The sequence below is a fragment of the Rhinolophus ferrumequinum genome, chromosome X, assembly GCF_004115265.2.
Source record: "Rhinolophus ferrumequinum isolate MPI-CBG mRhiFer1 chromosome X, mRhiFer1_v1.p, whole genome shotgun sequence".
Lineage (NCBI taxonomy): Eukaryota > Metazoa > Chordata > Mammalia > Chiroptera > Rhinolophidae > Rhinolophus > Rhinolophus ferrumequinum.
Window position 1 is genome coordinate 23,756,055 of NC_046284.1, and position 20,190 is coordinate 23,776,244.

At 41.9% G+C, this 20,190-nt stretch overlaps 1 protein-coding gene across 1 annotated transcript in view; it reads left to right on the forward strand.

Moving 5' to 3' along the window:
* The window catches only part of FRMD7 (FERM domain containing 7), a 56,093-nt gene that overhangs the window by 14,545 nt on the left and 21,358 nt on the right, over positions 1-20,190 (forward strand). The window contains exons 2-5 of the mRNA XM_033114044.1: positions 11,287-11,391; positions 12,208-12,250; positions 14,697-14,775; positions 19,007-19,104. Of these exons, the coding sequence (XP_032969935.1) occupies positions 11,287-11,391; positions 12,208-12,250; positions 14,697-14,775; positions 19,007-19,104 (325 nt within the window). The remainder of the gene's footprint in view (positions 1-11,286; positions 11,392-12,207; positions 12,251-14,696; positions 14,776-19,006; positions 19,105-20,190) is intronic.

A 20,190-nucleotide genomic window follows, 5' to 3' on the forward strand; every position in this document is an offset into this window, starting at 1 on the left:
AGTGTGGGTGAAGATCAGTCAAGGGAGAGCAAAGCCTAGGTGGCTCCCATTTGTAGGGCCAAGCCATCACCAAACAGCAAGAACCCAAGTAAAGAGACTAGGTAAACAGGTGTCAGGAAGTCAGACAGCTGTGTGTGTAGGGAAAGAGGAATGAAGTAACATGTCCTAAGTGACTGCTGCAAAGGTGGAACTTGGCAAGAAGCCAAGTTAAGACTAAGCCAGGAGCCCCTTATAGGGTTCTTGCTGCAGGGCAATGCTGGTTTCTTCCTGTAGTCCACATGTAGTCCACAGATGTCGACAAACAAGCACACCTGGCTAACATGGGGGTGTTAAAAGGGTGGTGGAAGGAGACATTTTGCTAGTCAGTAGATTCTTTTTTTTTCAATTTTCAAATCCAGCTTCAATATATGATAGAACATACATTCATTGAAGAAAGATTGAGAAATTCTGGTAAGCAAAAAGAAGAAATAAAATTCAAGGTTTCAACATTTTGGTGTATATTTTATACATTGAAATACTTTTCTTAAGGATCCCTAAATTCCACAATGTGCTTCCCCATTCCATTTAGTTTGGAATAGTTTCCTGAATATATTTTTAAAAGATTTTCTGTTCAGTCAACACAGATGCTCCACAGCAACCCGAATACATTGGGTTTCATGGCTTCTTATTAAGTAGATGTTTTAAAAGGCATTATTTAATGGCATCTTTATAGAGTTTCTGTGAAATTCACAATCTGTCAGAACACAGTGGCTTCCAATCTGTTCCCAGCCCTGCTGGGTAGCATAGTTAGCACTCTTTGTAAATGGATTAAAACTGATTCTAGGAAAAAAAGAGATAGGAATGGAGAGCAAGTGAGGAAAAGGAGGCTAAAGGAGAGACATTGAAATAATAAGCAGAGAGAAAGGTGAGCCAACAGGACAGTCAAAAGTTGAGAATAGCTGATAAAGAAAAAAACAGTGAATATGGAAGGAAAGAGTGAATTAAAGGAACAAGTTTTAGCTGTTTATCTTTTTCTTGTCCTTCATACACCTAGCTATTAGTTTTCCCTTTATATTTAAGGACAGCCTGGTGTAATAAAATGAGCCCATTACTGGAGGCCAGAAGACCTGGGTTCCAGTCCCAGTTCTGATATTAACCTGCTGAAAGAGCTTCGGCAAGTCTCTTCCCTGCTCTGGATTTAAATTTCCCCACTTGTAAAATGAAGGGCTTGGACTACGTGACATCTAATGGTCTCTGTTGTGTCCTGAATGTCTCATGTTGCTAGGTATATGCAGCATGCTTTATCAACCTGAAGTTTAAAGGAAAATTCCAACTACCATTTGGAATCCGGGTATGCATCATGCGTACCATGAGTTTAGTGCTAATGCATTACATAGAAACAATTATAATTGTTTTAATTACCCAGAGTAGCTAGTAATTTCAACAAGACTTGGGAGCACTGTCTTGAGAATGCTATTATTACACTGTCAGTTTTCAACAGCCTTTCCAATATAGCCATGGTAATTTCAATGTCCTAGGAGTGGGAGCAAGATTGTTATTAGGATGGTAATCTTTTTTCTTCTTCATTTTTTTCCCCCTTAATATGAAGGATAACTGAGCAAGCAATCAGAGTCTCTTAGACACCATCCAACAAAGAGTATGAATCGATGCAAACATGTCTAGGTCATTGCCAGGCCTACATAAGGCCTCAGGCAGTGTGACATATCATTCCCTTATAACTTTAAAAGGTGTCCGCCAAAAAGGATCATCTATCAGAAACTAGATTAGATCTGATTCCAGAGTTCTGTTCTGAACTTAGTTTGAGTCAGTATCAACATGGCTGCAGATAAAGAGAGTGGTGGGCAGGCAACTGTTCATTTTGATTCTCTAGGACCCCGTAGGAGCTTTCTGAGCAGTTAATCCTAAGCAACTTTAAGCCCTCTATTTATCATATATGCAGTATTTTGAACTGCCTTTGAGTTTTCAGAAATAAAAAAAATCATTTGTAATTTGGTGTGAATTTCACACGTGAACAAACAACTACAAGGGTTGGTCTCCCTGACTACTGCCACCATGAAATCTTAAGTACCCAGTTAAACTGTTCTTCCCTCCAGGGTTTATTGCTGAGTCCTACTGGGGAAAGTGCCTCGGTTGGCTTCCTACTTATTCTTTATTCTTTGATGTGTTTAACTGCATCTTGCTCTCCACAAGATGCTAAAAGACTTGACTGCCTGCAGAGAGGGCTCCATTTTAGAATGTACTACTGCTACCTGGTAATTAGCCTCTCAGCAGTTCACTTTTTACCAGGAGTTCAACCCCCTAGAAGGGTTATAGTTTGACTCATAATTTCTTCTGCCCTGACCTGAAGGAGCTCAGTTTCCTAGTTCCCTGGGTAAGTACCCAGTGCAAACTTTGAAATTATGTTCAACTTCTTTCTTAGAAAACTGGTTGCATCTGGCTATATTGGTAAATGTGTAGGATAAGTGCCCTGTTTTTTGTTTTTGTTTTTTTCCTGCAAAGTCAGAATATTTGCATTTTTAATAAAACGTGAAACAGCTCTTTAATAGGAGCAGTTCCAGGGTTTAATCCCTAGGGGATTCTAAGATTTCTGGAAGTAGCCTATACATGACAGGAAAGGAGAAAGACTTACCTTTGGAGGGGTCTAAAGTCTGTAAATGACGTATATGCCTATTACTGTTTATAAACAGAGCTGGATATAGGTGAAGGAGTATACACCAAGATGCAGAACAAGATTTCCCTACGTGGAAGGAATTAAATAAGCGTCACCAAAGACATGCAGTCATGCTGGGTCTCTGGTCCTGCTCCCTGAACAAGAACGCAGTATATGATGAGGCCAAAAAGGAAAAACAACGGAGCATGGATGGGGGGTTCATACCACTATATTCTCACTGGCAGCTGGAACAGGAAGGAGGCTCCACACGACGCGCAACCCGCTGTCAACTTCCCTGCCAACCAACCCACCCCCTAGTGTAGCCACAGCAGTTATATCAGTGGCTAATGGCTAACTGGTAACAGCTGATGGCCACCCAGCCACAGCGAATGGCCATCTGATTACAGCTGGTGGCCATTTAATAACTGAGCCAGCACCTTTCCATGTGAGGCCGAGGGCCTGGAAACTGCTCTCTGGGACTCTGTCCTCACACATGCTTAGTCTGGAGCTGCACCAAATGGTACCAAAAATGCAGAAATCTCTCTAGACTCCCTATGTTACTCATCAAAAGTCAGATCCTCTCACTAGAGTGCTCTACATGGTTCTGGGTTCTAAAATGCTATTCAGAGCTCAGGATAGGAAGAGTAAAAGGAGAGATGAAAATTAGCCATCAGGGCAGCCAGAAGGGACTAGTTAATAACTGTCTCCATAAAGATGCTGAATGGCAATGTGTTTATACTATCCTAGATGGAATTGATTCTGGACCAGTGTAGGAGTGGGTGACTGGGGTAAGTTGCAAACGGGATAATACACAGGGAAGATGAACCATAAAAGACCAGAAAGAAAATTCCAGGTGGGTGACTTTAAAAGGAATCTGTGAACACATCAGTGGTGGGGTGTCAAAAAGGTATTTTATAAATTTATGTCAGCAGAAAGCTTTTGAAACGACAAGCTGTGAATTTCCACACTGACACAAAGGGTAGGGAGTGTCAAAGGAGGAGCTCAAATATGTGCAGATATTGGTGAGGAATGTTCCAAGCATCCCCACTCTCAGATAGGTGGAAATGGGAAGAAAATGTCAGGGAGGCGCAAAGGGATCCATAAAGGTGGATAAAAAGCAGCAAAATGTAGCCTAAGTTTAGCCATAGTGTGTGCAAGCCCTGACCCTGTCCAAAGGCAAAAGGGGAGTAAGCAAAGAGAATACCAGGATCTGTCTCCAGGCCTCTTCCTCTCCCTGACCTCCCCAAGTCCAATTGCACTCACCGTGGAGACATGCCTGACATCTCACCTCTTTGTATTCTCACTACCACAGTTGTAGTCCACCCGACTATCTTCTCTCACCTAAACTGCTACAGCAGCCCCATCTGGTCTGCCCATAACCTGTTTTGCCCTATCCTCCATCCACTCCTTACAGCTTTGTGCTTCAGTATGGTCCACAAAGCAGCAGCATCAGTCTTACCGGGGAGCTTGGGAGAACTGCAGATTCTTGGGTCCCACCCCAACTATTGAGTCTGAATCTGCATTTTAACAAGATACCCAGATGATTTATATGCACTTTACCATTTGGGAGGCTCTACCCTAAATACTGCTAGGATGGGGTTTCTAGGACACAACTCTGACCATGTCAATTTCCTGCTTAAAATCATTCAGCTATCCCCACCCCAAACCCTGCATTCAGGTATATGGCTTCACTTGGCACAAAAGGCCCATGTTGGTAAGGCTCCTGCCCACTTGCCAGTTACTGTATCTCACTTGCTCCTTTAGGAATGCCACATTACTTGCAGTTTCATTGTTCACACCAGGTTTTCTAATCTCCTCTGCCACTGACACTCCTCTCCTATCCTCCTCTTCACCTGGCTAACTTCAACTCTTGTTTCCTGTCTCAGATTAGGTGTCTCCTCTGTTAGGAATCCATTGTACTATGCCCTTTCCCATCTTTCTGGGGTAAGTGCCCTTTGGTTGAGAGTTCATATTATCACCTGTATACATTCCACAAGGGCACTTAGCCCCAACTACTGTGATTATCTATTGAAGTGCCTGCCTTGCCTGCCAGCCTATGTATTCCTTGGTGGTAGTGCCTGTGTCTTGCTCATCTCAGTACACCTGGAGCCCAGGAACGTACCTGGCACAGAACAGGTGCTCAATAATGTGTTTTGAATTGAAGGGATGGTGGAAAGGGTCACAAAAGAGTAAAGGCATATACAAAAGTACAAAGGCAAACACATCAAAAGTAAGCCTGGAGCTTGGGTAGGGGGAAATGACAACAGGAAAACAAAAAGAACTAGAAAAAGAGAATAAAGAATGGAGAAACTATGCTGAACGAGAGGTGAGGGATTGGTTTTTAAAGTATTTAAGGAGAAGGTTAAGACTGATGAAGCAGTTCACTGTCCTTGTCTTTTTGTGTGGCAGTTATGGTTGAGCCTTACCTATGAAAATGTGGAATCAGGGTTAACATGACTGAAAGGCAACTCATTCACTTGCCACTGGAGGAATGGTCAAAAGGCACTGGTTTCTATGAGGGAAACTAATAGGAATGTGTGTGATACCTAATATTCCAGATATTGAATATTCCAATAAATGCTGCCCTTGTCAAAACATACCCCTTAGGTGGTTCAAATGATAATAGTTAGGTGACCAAACATCAGAGATTGTCCAGGACAGTGGTTTACACCTATTGTGGCAATATAATAATTACTAGTGCCCTCATCAACCCTCAAAAGTGTCCCAATTTGAGTGATAAAATATGGTCACCCTACAAACAGTCAACACTTCTTGAGCTCTTCCTATGAACCAGATACTGTGTAAAGTACTTGACATAAATATTCTTATTAGATGCTCCCTATGATTATTTTCTTAAATTGAGATACAATCCACATACTATAAGATCCATCCTTTTAAAGTGTACAATTTAGTGGGTTTTAGTATATTCACTGTGTTGTGCAACCATAACAACTATCTAATTTTCATCCTCCCAGAAAGAAATCCTGTACTAATTAGCAATCACTCCCCATTCCCCACACCCTCAAGTCCCTGGCAACCATCAGTCTGCTTTCTGTCTCAAGGGATTTGCCAGTTCTGGACATTTCTTTTAAATGGAATTACATAATATGTGGATATGTGGCCTTTTGTGTTTGGCTATTGACAATCCTATTTTACAGTTGAGGAAACTGAAGCTTAGAGAGATTAAACAGCCTGCTCAAGACCACCCTTCTAGTGGGTAGAGGTATCAGAATTAGACCCAGGTGTGTCTGGCTTCAGGGCCCACATTCTTAGCCACCATGATGTGCTATCTCCTCATACTTATTGCAGGTACTCAGCAAATTCTTGGAACTCTTTTTTGGCCTTCTGTAACTGGGCACATTCTTTCTAAAATTCCTCACAAATCTTCATTATTTGAGAGTGGATTTAATGTTTGGAAAGAGCCAAAAGTTATTAAGAGCAAGTATGGTAAATAAAGTGGGCTGTCAACCTAGATCATTGCTATGGATTGAATTGTGTCCCCTCCAAATTAATATGTTGAAACAGTAACTCTCAAATGTGACTAATGTAACAGTATTTGGAGATAGGGCTTTTAGGAATTAATGAAGGTTAAATTAAGTCACAAGAGTGGAACCCTAATTCAATAGGATTGGTGGCCTTATAAGAAGAGGGAGAGAAAAGTAGAGAGAGCTGTCTTTCTGTTTGCTTTATGAGGACACAGAGAGAAGGTAGCCGCCTGTCTGCAAGACATGAAGATACCTAATCATTCTGGCACCCTGATCTCAAACTGTCAGCCTCCAGAAGCATGAGAAATAAATTTCTGTTGTTTCAGTGACCCAGTCTTTGGTATTTTGTTATGGCAGGCAGAGCTAATGTAGTCATATTTGGGGATTAAAAAAAAGAGGCATATTTATAAAGTCAGGAGAATGAGTGATTATCAAGAAGAATTTTCTGAAGAGAGCATGAGAAATACTTTGAATGTAGGAATCAGCATTGGAAACAGAAGTACCTATAAGACTCTTTGTATGGCACTATGCTTTTAAATGTTATAATGTTTATAGTGCATTTATCTGGAAAGTATAACAAGTATAAGGTAAAAGTATAAATAACCTATCATGCTACTGTTGATAATATGCTTTATTTTGTCCCAGTTTATACTTTTCTGAAAACTAAATTGTATAGTCTTTATTTTTTTTATTGGGAAATATTGGGGAACAGTGTGTTTTTCCAAGGATGTTAAGTCATTGTTTTTCAATCTAGTTGTGGGCGGCACAGCTCAGCTCTAAGTCAAGTCATTTTCAATCTAGTTGTGGATTGAATATAGTTCAATCTAGTTCACTGGCCCATATGAGAATCGAACCTCAACCTTGTTGTTAAGAGCTTGGGCTCTAACCAACTGAGCCATCTGGCCGCCCCATGTATTTTTTTATGTACACAGTCAATATGTAGATACATTAGAATCTCCTTTAATGTGGTTAAAGGTAGTTGTTTGTCAGTTAATTGATAAAATTTGCTAAGTAGAAAATCATAATATATTCATATACACACAAACACCTTGTGTTTTATTTTGACATAAACTATATACTTTTATATCCATATGCCAATCTTTTGATGCAGGGTCAAGGCTTTTTGGAGTAAGGACTTTGTCTTTCTTCCATCAAGCACACCAATAATGCATCACCTGTGATTTCTAACATTTGCTTATTTAATATGGAACGAGGATATAGATGCTTGCAAAGCAATTTGAGTACAGGATCCTTCCAGAGTTTTCTCCACCGATATTTTACTGCTATCATATCCAAAACTACTTTGGTAGTACATTTGGGGGGATTCCCCCCTTACTGAGTTTTTGCAAAGTGAAAAACTTAGTTTTCATAGAAACAACTCTTGCTTTTAGTGTTCATCATTCTTTGGTATATATACAAGTTAATTAATTTGTGAAACTATAATAACAAGTAGAATTATAAAAATACATTAAAATAATTATTATTAATCATGGGACTCAATCAATGGGCACAGTAGTGCACAATCATATCAGAGAAGCCTACTAACCATGAGCTTTCACCATGGCATAGGCATCTGCCAATATTTTAAAGAGGGAATGGAAAGCATTCTCTGCATTGTTGAGTAGAAGTTGGTTAAGAGAGTATCTGTGGTTCTTGCATATTTAAAAAAAGTCCATATATTTACAGAGTAAAAAGTTAAATTTCCCCTTAATCAATCCCCTCTCCAGGGTAAATGCTGTTAATATTTGGTGTGTATCCTTCCAGACTCTTCTGTGCATTTATTTATACATGTGCATTACTTAAGTTATATGATTTGCCAGGCACTGCACTTAATGCCTTGATGTGAATTATCTTCCTTAATCCTCACAACAACTCTATGAGATAATACTACTATTATCATTTTGAGTAAACTGAGGCTCAGAAAGGTTCAGTAATTTGCCCTAGGCCACATAGTTCCTAATTTGTTCTTCCTCCTGAGAAGATAGATTGTCTTACTAATGTACACGAATCAAGTTAAATGTTTGGAACCATTCATCTATTTATTGAATGTCCACTCTTTACCAGGTACTGTACACAATGCCAAGTATTCAAACACATGGTTTTTGTCTTTAGGTACCTGGAAAATTCAGGTCAATCTGTGAGCTAAAAGATTTGCCTCGATTCATCTAGTTACTAAGCGGACAGAGCAGGATTATAATTCAGGTTTGTTTTAATAATTTGTATATGACAGTTCTAGGTACATAGAATTTTTAGTAGATTGTTTTTTGAGTTAGCCACCTTGAATATTATTGTTTTCATGAGAAAATGAGTTTGCAGATGCCAGAAATCAGTGTCCAATAGTTAAGACCCAGCTTGTAAATTGGAGACCATAAATAGAAGTTCTGAAAAGTTTTAAATTATATATATATGAAAACACTGCTCTACTGTAATCCAAGGGAAACAAGGATAAGACAGGATGTAGGCTTAAAGTTCTAATTCCTTGAGTGGGAGGACTAGTGGTGAAGAACTTAGATCTACTAAAGAGCTTTATTAGAATGTTCAAAAGTGTCAGCTTAAACAAGAACAAGCAATTGAAAAGAGAATTAGAAGACCAGAAAAGAGATAACAAGGAAGTTGTATAAAAAAGACATATTATGAAAAAGAATCATAACATAAAAATTGAGGGATTGGATCATAACGGCTGAAAAAAAGTAAAGGCTGCACGTTGAGACAGAACCAAGACTTTACCTATTATGCAACACATTCCACAATGCTGGCCAATTTCAACCGTACACTAAGGAGGACTGAAGGGAAATGCCTCTCCTTGAGACAGGGGTGGGGGTGGGGTGGGGTGGGGTGGGGTGGAGAGCTTGAACCACATGAGCTCCTGACCTCCAAATGCATAAATGCCAAAGGCTTTTAGAGCCAGTTGGCAACATGTACAGAGATGGAAGAATCAGGGAATTATTCTTATAAACATATAAACACAGTATGGGATCTTACAGAAGGGAGCAAAAAGAAGACTTGATTGGAATCCTTACAAGAAAGGCTATATATCCTTTGTGACTACAGAAACATTTACATATACAAATACATGGAATGTTGTGGCATTGATGGGGAGGATTAAGCACCCTGACAGAGAAAAACAAATGAGGAAGAAAAAGGAAAATCTTGAGTTTCTTAAATTGTTTGCAAAGAAACTGAAGTCTATGACAGAATTTTGTCCTCATGACTGAACTGTTTCTTTGGTGTTGGAAAAAGTATAGCTGTCATATCTCTCTCTCTCTTTAGGAATTCTTTTTTTTTTTCATAATAAAAATCCTCTGGCAGCTCCTTGTCTGGAGGACTTCAAAAATATGAGCGATTTCATCTGTCTGGAATGGTCTGTGTCAGCACTTGCCCCAGGCAAGGTTGCCACATAGGCAAAAACTCCTCCCTCTTCCCTACCAGACGACCCCTCCCCACGGGCCCCCCTGCCCTCCAAGCCCTGCTCCTCGCCTTGGGCTGATCCCTTTTCCTGGACCATAGTTCCAATGTGACCTTCCATATAAAATCAAACCCCCTTTCCCTTAGCTGTCTCCAGGTGCTAGGGACTCCAGTAGTTTTCACCCTTTGCAGCCTATTTGCATTTAAAAATAGGACCCTGGTTAACCCACACGGATCTCTAATTGGTGTGGAACAGTGTAACCAAGTGGAGAGAAGTCCAGGGGCGAGGAGAGTACTTTTGGTCGCTGGGGGAAGGGCGTAGGGTAGCCCGCCTTCCTGGAAGCTATTAAATCCCAGATGTGGGTTTGGTTCAGTGTGGTATTGCCTTGAGGGAGCGGGCAGTGGGTGAGAGGAGGGTGGCTGGACTCTCTGACCTCTCAAGGTTGCTGTTGATTCTATGGGTCGGTGATTTCCAACTATATTTCTCCCCCGCACCTGGCTTCCTTTGCAGCACTCTACCACCGCGTGACTTGGCTTTAACTAGGGGTTTTCAGCAGCGTGTCTTTGTGCCTATCAGCCAGGACCCAATTTTCCCATCACAGTCCTCCCTGCAAACAGCAACCCTGGGGTTCAGCAATGGTGGGGGCTGAAGATCAGCCCCAGCCATACTCAGCTCAAAGAGATTTTCACAGTTCTTGAAAGCTCCAGTTCTCAGAAAAGCATAAGAAAGGGGCTGTTTTGTGCTCATAGTGTGTATGGGCTTTATGAAGAAAGAAAATGTGTGGCTTTATGTGAACGAAGTATACCATATGCAAGTTTGGTGGGAAAAACTACGAAATAAAATCTACTCAAGGACCCTAAGAGCAATTTGGTCAATTTTATATTGGATCAACCAACATTCAAGGGCCCCTACTATGTGCCAGGCTCAGTTAGACCTGGTGAGTAACAAGAAAGATAAAGAAAGTTCCCTGCTATGAAGGAATTCAGTCTAATGGGGAAGATAGACATCCTGTGTAAGAAATGACATGCTTGAGGTAAGCCAGGATATTTGGGAACATAGAGATTGTCCTTGGCTAAACCTGCTGCTGATAGGAATCAGAGAAGGCCGACCCAGGGAGATGACATCTGAGCTGAGTAGGAGTAAGCCAAACCAAAGAAAGGTGGGAAGAGTGGTCTGTGTAGGAAGAATGACATGAGTAGAGGTCTGGAGGCATGAAAGGACTTGACAAGTGTGGGGAACAACTGAGCAGGCTGTCATTATTAGAAACTCTCCGGGAGGGGGAGGGGAAAAAGATAAGGCTGGAGGGGGCCCAGCTTCCCCTGTTAAGGAGTATAAACTTTATCCTGAGGGGAGCTACTGAAGGATTTTAAGCAGGTCAGATTTGCATCTTGATTAAGCTATCTGTCAATTGGAGAAAATCATTCAAATTGCCTGTGGGATGAATTGATTAAAGAATTTCATTGAAAGGGTAGATTTGCAGATCTAGCCAAGTGCAAGGCTGTTTTTTCCCAAGAGAGTTTGCCATTAGTCGGAGGCTTTTTAAGGGGTACCCCTAAAACAATTTACAGATAGATGCACGTATTTATCTGTAAAACTCAACATCATTTGGGGGGATGCAGCACCTCCAAGCAGTGATTAAAGGAAACAGTATTTGAAGAGTCTTGTTGCTTCTACCATTACACACTGTAGTTAATGGTATCAGGTTAGGAATGCAAACTGTGCTATGATCTCTTTGTTTTGTTTAGCAAAAGTCATCCGGGAAGGCGCTGTTTAACCTGAGTTGCAGCCATCTAAATCTTGCTGAAAAGGAATATTTTGGATTAGAATTCTGTAGCCATTCTGGAAATAATGTAAGTTGGTTTCATTATATGGTTCTTTGTGTCTAGAATTGCTTCTAAATGTAGTTTTCAGAAGTTACGTATGTAGGGCTCAAACCCCTGATTGAAAAATAGTTGGGGTGGGGACATTTAAACCCTTGTAAAATTATTCAATTTAATAACTATTTTCCCTTCTTCCTACTTTTCTATTAAGTCACCTCAGTTTGCCAAACACAAACTCTTCCACCCCATGCTTCCCTTTTGTCACTCTGTGAACAGCTATCTATGCTTTATTTATCCTGACTTTTCACTGGCTGGACCTCAACCTCCAGAGTTAAGACTCCTAACCTCACCGATGAGTATTCAGAGGACTTTTCTTTCTTCCTCTCTTGAGTCTTGACATTCCTGATGTTCTTCCTGCTGCGTTCTGCCTTGGCATATCTGTTACCTGGCACCTTCCCAGAATGGCTCATTATATCTCTTAAGCTTGTATTTGGGGGTTGCAGGGTTCAAAGGTGGAGCCAAATGCCTTCATTACTTTTCATAGCAACTAATGAGCATTATGCGTATGTGACACCTCTGTCATCCTACAGGCAGGGGAGCAGTGATTCAAATCTCAACAATAAAGAGTTTATAGATCAACAATGTTCACTGTCACTGAGAAAATACAAGAGGGCAGATTGAGTGTAGTGGGAATATGTCATCTCTTAGACATTGATGTTTCTAACTATCTTTAGAAGTCTAAATAGTCTTGGTATATGTTTATTTCATGTTGACTTTTATCTGGTACTAAAGAAAAGCTGCACTCAATGCCATGCCCTATCATTTTTTAAATTAATATTATTGCAGGTCTGGTTGGAACTTCTGAAGCCCATTGCAAAGCAAGTAAAAAGTAAGTATGGAAAATCATTTAAGGAATAAAATTCCCAGTTAAAACTTGAAAATATTTCAATATTTCAGCAACACCACACTATTCCTCACCTTAATATAAGGGGCAAAAAGGGCTTTGATGTATTATTTTAATCCTTCATACATCCAGTGAATTTAGCAATTAAAAAATCATTTTAACTTTCCCCAAGATAAAGAAAATCGTGCTGCTGGATCTTTGAATCAATCTGAAAAACTGGTAATTACAGCACTCTGTGGATTGGCTTGGGGAATATATCTTAGGTCCTAGCATGCAAATCTTCGAGCATTCTTGATTTCAATCTGCAATGCTATTCACCTTCTGCCTGAAAATGTTTTACTTTTATCCTGTCAGACATTGTCCATTCTTTTCAGTTAATATTTGAGTGTCTACTGTGTATGAAATATTCCCCCCATCCCATATTTCACAGTCTAGTGTGGTGGCTCTCAAATTTCAGTGTGTATTAGGATCATTTGGGGTACTTGTTAACATACAGATTCCTGGGCCTCATTCCTGGGTTAGGGGCCAGCAACCTACATTGTTAACAAATTTCATCAGGTGTTCCTGATGCCAGTGGAGTTCAGTCAACACTTTGAGAAATACTCTTTTACAGTGTCTCTTCCCCCACCTGCCCTTTATCTGTTGGTGCTTCCCACAGCTTCTTTCCCACCGCAAAATGATGTTGTGTTATTCCAACAGCTTCCAAACTGATTCCCCATAATCCATCTGTCATGCAGGGTGGCACGTGGGGTCTCTGGTCCCACTCCCCACATAAGAACGCAGGATATGGTGAGGCCAAAAAGGAACAGCCACGGAGCCATGGATACGGGAGTCATACCACTATATTCTCGCTGCCGGCTGGGTTGGAGACACAGGAGGCAGGAGCCACACTATCTGCAACCCGCCATCCACTTGTCTCTGCCAAACAATCTCACTTGCTAGCAATCCTCTTCTCTGCAACCTGCAATCCACACTCCGCCGCTTGCTAGCTCAGCCACCATCTTCTTGCTAGCCCCCATTTTCTGCTAGTGTAGCCACGGCAGTTATATTAGTGCCCAATGGCTCACTGGTTACAGCTGACGGCCAACTAGCCACAGCTGATGGCCATCCAATCACAGTTGATGGCCATTTACTACCTGAGCCAGCACCTTTCCATGTGAGGCCGAGAGCCTGGAAACTGCACTCCTGGCTCTGTCCCCACACCATCATTTACACTACTCCCAAAGGGAACTATTGAAAATACAAACCTGACCACATCACTGTCCTGCATATGGCCATGCTTCCATGGCTCCCTATTGCCCTTAGAATAAAGTTCAAACTCATTAGCATGATCCATAAAACACTGGACTCTGCCTGCCTTTCTAGCCTTACCTCTGCCGTTGACCTCTTCGTACTCCTACCTCTCTTGACTTGGACTAAATTAACCTCAGCTGTAGTCTTCTCAGATAAAATAGAAGATGCCCAACTATTAGGTTGGTGCAAAAGTAATTGTGGTTTAAAAGGTTAAAAATAATTGCAAAAACCGCAATTACTTTTGCACCAACCTAATAAATTGGAATTTCTGATAAACAAAGAATATTTTCCTTATATAAGTATGTCCCATGCAATCATTTATCGAAATTCAAATTTAACTGGGAGTCCTGTATTTTATTTGCTAAATCTGGCATCCCTACTCAGGTGTCAATTCCTATAGGAAGCCTTCCTTGACCTTCTTTAAACTCTTGTTTTTTTTCCTCTTGTGCTTCCCCAGTACTTAGTGTTTATATTACTTTGTGGTGCTGTAATTGTCTGTCTAGATGTCTGTCTCTTCTACCAGAATATGAGTACTTAATTGTCTTTTTATTTCCAATACTAGGAACTCAACAAATATTTATTTAATGAATGATGCCAAATTCAGCATGTATGTGTTTGCTTTTGATGTAAAAAGTTTCTTATTTTCAAATGCAAGTAGGAATGAATGCAAGTAGAGGGTTTTTAATGTAGATTTTAAGATTCATAGTGGCATCAGTCCATACTGCTTTTACTTCCCTTTATGAGCTCCTTCAGCCAGGTGATATTCACCTGCCTCTAAAACTAGGCCCTTCTCTCTACCAGGAATGCAACATCCCAAGTAGCAAATGGTATATTTTTCTAAATGGGACACTTCTTAAGAGAGGACACAGTAGACCTCAAAGAGGCACATCTTTGTAAAATGAAACTCAAAGGGAGAGAGAGTAGGAAGAGGGCCAGGAGAACTTTGCCAATGGCTGTCCACATAGAGACACAATCCAGAAATAGCAGCATCTTACAAATGTGAAAAATTGAGACTTAAAAGTTTGTGAGAGGGAGTGATGGGGAGAGGAGGGAAAAGGAGAGGGGAGCATGTGTGTAAACACTTGTAACTCTTGTGATGGACATTTAAATAAAACTTATGGAGATATTGTGTTTTAAGATCCTAAGGAGGTTGTTTTCAAATTTATGGTGAAATTTTTCCCAGTGGACCCTGGACATCTGCGAGAAGAGCTTACAAGGTATAGTACTTAACCTGTGTGTGTGCTGCATGATGTTACTTAAGAATCATTATTCTTCATTTATCAGTGAATGGGCTTCTCGCCTTCTTCGGAAGGCTGGGCTTTCCGTCACTCTGAAGATGGTGAGGAGCTGGAGAGAAGGAGGGCCTGGTTGGTCCCCTAAGGGTTAATCTTCTAAAGGGTGGGGACTTCAGGGTGAAGGAAGGGCAGTGTTCTACAAGTGGTAGCCAGCCTGGGTGCCCACTTGGGGGTTATGTCATTAACTGCTGCAACAGAGTGTTTGCCTTCCTTGCATCTGTGTTCCAATCAGATGGCAGCTTGACAGCACAAGTGTAATGCCAGCTAATTTCCATGGATATTGAAAATGGTGTATGTGGGGCAAGGTGAGTGATGTGTGTGTGTGTGTGTGTGTGTATGTGTATACCATGGGTAGAAAGTGATGATGACATATACTTATACAAGATTTAAAAAGTAAAAGTATAAAGAATTATAAATTATTCATACTGTCTAATATAAAGTATTGACAATTTTACTATAATTAATGAATTCCAAATTATTAATAATTTAATAATAATTTATAATTATAAATTATTAAAATTTTTCAGATTAAAATATTTTATACTTATAAAAAGTTAAAAAGTATAAAACATTTTAAAAAGTATTTTATACTTATAAAAATACCCTTTAAAATTATAATATAAATGTCATGCAGGGACTCTGGTCCTGCTCCCCACACAAGAATGCAGGATATGGTGAGGCCAAAAAGGAACAACAACGGAACCATGGATAGAGGGTTCATACCACTATATGCTTGCTGGCGGCTGGGTTGGAGACACAGGAAGCAGGAGCCACACGATCCGCAATCTGCCGTCCACTTCTCTGCCAGCCAACTAACAATCCCGCATAGCCACAGCAGTTATGTTAGTGGCTAATAGCTAACTGGTAACAGCTGATGGCCACCCAGCCACAGCACATGGCCAGCTGATTACAGCTGATGCCATCTAATAACTGAGCCAGCACCTTTCCATGTGAGGCCGAGAGCCTGGAAACTGCTCTCTGGGACTCTGTCCCCACACTCCACCCCTCCAGGTGGAGTCTTCCGCGAGGGGCCCTGTGTGAGGAGCCTGGAGGCGAATGCAATATCCTGGACACAGCCAGGCTGTCTGGGCACAGCCAGGGTTTCTCAGGGCACCACCAGTCCTTCTGGGCACAGCCAGACTTCCTGGGCTTCTTAGGGTACCACCAATCTCCCCGGGCACAGCCAGAGCCTCTTAGGGCACTGCCACTCTCTCTGGGCACAGCCAGACTTTCTGGGCACAGCCAGGGCCTCTCAGGGTACCGCCAGTATTTCTGGTCACAGACAGTCTTCCTGGGCACAGCCAGGGTTTCTCAGGGTACCACCAGTCTTTCTGGGCACAGCCAGACTTTCTGGGCACAGCCAGGTTCTCACATATTCTCGATGGTGGCTGGTCAAGACACAAAAGCAAACTTCCTCCAGTTCCACTACATGGTGGTACGTTCCCAGGCAAACAGTCAAGTTGTCCATTAAATTAGGAATGGAGTCCAGTCCCATAGTCCACAGTCATTTGCCAGGGCTGTGCGTTAGCCTCACAATGTGTGCCCTCTCCACAGGGCAGGGCTCCAAGTTCTTCCCAACCGGAGGGTGAGGGCCTCAGCAAGCACTTCCCGGCCCACAGGGCCACAATGACCTTTGCTTTCTCCGGCCTATGCTTCCCACCCCTCCACGGGGTCCAGCTCTCCAGCAGCTGCTCCTCCTCGTCTTCCTGACACTGAGTGTTCATACGCATAAACTGCTCCACCACCCTTCGGAGAGCTTTGGCTGGCACCGTACCCTACTCTCTGTGCCATGTGTCATGCAGGGTGGCATTCGGGGTCCCAGCCCCCATCCTCCACATAAGAACACAGGACATGGTGAGACCAAAAAGGAACACCCATGGAGCCAGAGATAGAGAAATCATACCACTATAGTCTCGCTGGTGTCTGGGTTGCAGACACAGGAAGCAGGAGCCACATGATCCACAACCCGCCGACCGTTCCTCTGCCAACCAACCTCACTTGCTAGCTGCACTCCGCTGTGCTAACTGCAATCCGCTATTGCTAGCTCAGCCACCATCTTCTTGCTGGCCCCCCATTGTTCTGCTAGTGTAGCCTCGGCAGTTATATTAGTGCCCAATGGCTCACTGGTTACAGCTGACGGCCAACTAGCCACAGCTGATGGCCATCTAATCACAGTTGATGGCCATTTACTACCTGAGCCAGCACCTTTCCACGTGAGGCTGAGAGCCTGGAAACTGCACTCCTGGCTCTGTCCCCACACATGTAGAAGGGATATAAGAGATAACATAGTTCAACCCTCTGGGTTTACAGATGAGGGAACAGGTTCTGGGAGCTAGAGTTACTTGGCCAAGATCATAGGATGTTGGCAGTTATTCTCTCTGAAGTCTTCCCCCCAACATGGTTCATGGCCAAGTTCTTTATCACCCAGGGGTATTACTTTTCTGAGGGGTCTTTGCCAAAGTCACTTTTTACAATTCAGTCTCTGCCTTTCTATCCCAATTCTCTCCACATTTGTGAGTTGCAAGACACTTTCCCAGATAACTTGATGTCTTGGTATCTGTATCAGTTTGCATTTGCTAACCCATTTCAGTTGAATCTCAAATTGGGACCAATTTTGATGGACATAAACTTTCTCCAAAAAAGAATGAGAAAAATCACTGTGATGATAAATGATTCATCAGCTGTTCAGAGCAAGGGTTTGATATTTGTAGCAGGACCGTGTCAGATGACAAGAAGTTTCCTTCCCTTCTTGCTAGGAGCAAAAATGAAATTCACTTTCCCTTTAAGCAATTGAGGCTGATGACTCTCATTTACATCTGTATTGGAAAGCAGGCAATGGCAAAGGTTAGACTTCCTTTATTTTTTCCTCATTGGTTCATTTAAGAATACTTAACTATGGTTGACTTTACAAGGATGCCTTATTTAAGTCCAATATGAGTTTCTGAGATTAGTGTGCAAATATAATTTTTCTAATTGAAGCATTTCTAACTCATTAGGGGAGTTCATAGTTGGAAGGATTATGATGAATGCTTTTGTAATTTGAATAATCACCTGCTAATTTACCTGTTTTTTCTAATCTGGATTTTCATCTACCACCTGAAATTAATTTTGATTTTCCACAAAGCCTTCAAGGTTTAATTGGTTATAAATAAAAGTCCAGATAGACATTTATTTAGAAAGCCACATCTCATATAGGGAAATGCCCACAATAGACACTTAATAAATGTTTTAATGTATAAAATAAAGTGTTGGAACCAATTTTCGACCATGAAAGAAAGCAGTCAGTGGCAAAATCTTAATTATACACATTTTTTCAAAAATTGATTCTCCTTTGATAATGGTTTAAAAGTGTGGGACAAATGCTATCTGTTTAGCAAAGCTCTGGGTACCAACTGGCACTTTATGGGTCCCTGATGAGCCAGCTGTCAGTGGAAAAAAGGGCAGTTTGGCTTCATCCCACTCAGTACACAGTAATCCCATACTTGCTCTGTGCAAAGTGCTGTGCTAGGCTGGGCTGTGGTGACACAAAGAAGGTGGTCCAGGTGAAGGGTCAGAAGCATGACCTCAAGTCCTTGGTTTCTGAAACATGATCTTTTTGGATAGGAGGGGGCCTAAATTCAGTGGCAACCCTGAGTTCTGGCCATAGTTTCACTATCTTTGAGTAATGTGACCTTTTCCAAGTCACCTAACCTCTGTCTTTCCATAATAGTGAAATAGGCTGGTTTTTCCTGCCCTGCCAACCTTCTAAGTTGTTTTGATAGTGCTTGACAGCGTTTTATAAACAGCAGCACTGGCCTCCTGAGTGGGCTGATTCTTGCTGAATTTCCCTTTCTCTCTGGCTGGGTATGTGGCTTTGCTACGTGGCAGAAACCACCAGAGGATGATTGGCCAACTCTTTCAAGTTGGCGGGAGGATTTGGCTGGGGTGATTCCTAATGGCTGTGAGTCCCGCCAAAGTGCTGGATCAGCTGAATTGTGGTCTAGTGCTGGCTTGGGGCTGAAGCAAAGCCTATGCATTACTCACCACCCCCAAAAGGCATGTCACTGACTGGGGGTACCATTCCTTTCTTGAAACATTTTGGATCTAGGAGAAGGGAACGCTTCTTTCTTGTTCCTGTTTCTTTCTCAAGAGATTTTCCCCAACTTCTTGGCAGGTATCTTTTTACTCTTCAAATAAAGAAGGATTTGGCTCTAGGAAGGCTTCCATGCAGTGACAACTGTACAGCGTTGATGGTATCTCACATCTTACAATGTAAGTAGCAAATGTTGGCTTTGGGGCCTGTCAACCAGGCAGAGAACCAAGCAAAGGAGCTGAGCACCCCCAGCATGTCCATCATTGTGTTAAGACTTATGGAGGAGAGAAAGCCTAGATAAGATGTACAGAAATACCATGGTCTAATAGAAAGAGGCTGTCATTGTAGTCAGGGAAATTTGGATTCAAATACTGTCTCTACTACATTCTATTGTAGCCTTGGGTAAAGTCCTCTCACCTGTCTGTGCCTGAGTTTCCTAGTCTTTCAAAGACTACTTTCTTATAGAGTGGTTGTATTTTTATAGATTAAAAGTAAATGCTGTTTTTCTTCTATCTGGGTCTAACCTTCCCCTCCCACTGCCTGGGGCTTACTGTCCAGGAACTGGTTTGGACTAATCCAGGCATGGACTTTGCCAGGCAGGCCCCCACTCCCTCTGTTTGCCTCAGGATACATTTCTGATACGTGCTTTCTGTGGCACATTGTCACGTTTGATGTGATTTTCATATTGCTCTGTATCATGACTCCAGAGAACAAAGCACAGAGTACAGCAGGTGGAGAGAGGCTAAAAGGGAAAAAGGCCCCAAGCATCTATTAGAGTTCCCTATATCCTAGCAGCCAAGTGGTTGGACTAGGCTGAATAATGAAAGCAGGGAGAAGGAACCTGGGAAACAGTAGGGCCCTGGCTGGGAGGGGGTGAAGCTGGGCCGACCAGGCTGTTCCTGTACCCCTAAGGATACGGTTGAGGCAGCTGGAGATAGTATCTCTTATTCTAGGGCGGCTATACTTTCTCTTCTAGAGAGGCCTTCCAAGAATAGGCTGTTCCTTACCATTCCTACAGGATCATAACTTCATTTTTTTGTTTGTTTCACAAATTCATTTGTTTACCTCTATCCTTTATCTTCCTGACAGTCAGAAATGTGTAGATTTCTGTTTTCACTGGGAAATCCAGAATAAAGTGCTTGAATAGGGACAGTGTCTGAGTCAGTGTTTACAAAGCAACTCCTGAATGGGACAGGTAATGACAGCCCCAGGATCTCAGGAAGGCAGCGGGCAGTGAAAGCTATAGTAATCAGGGAAGGCTTATG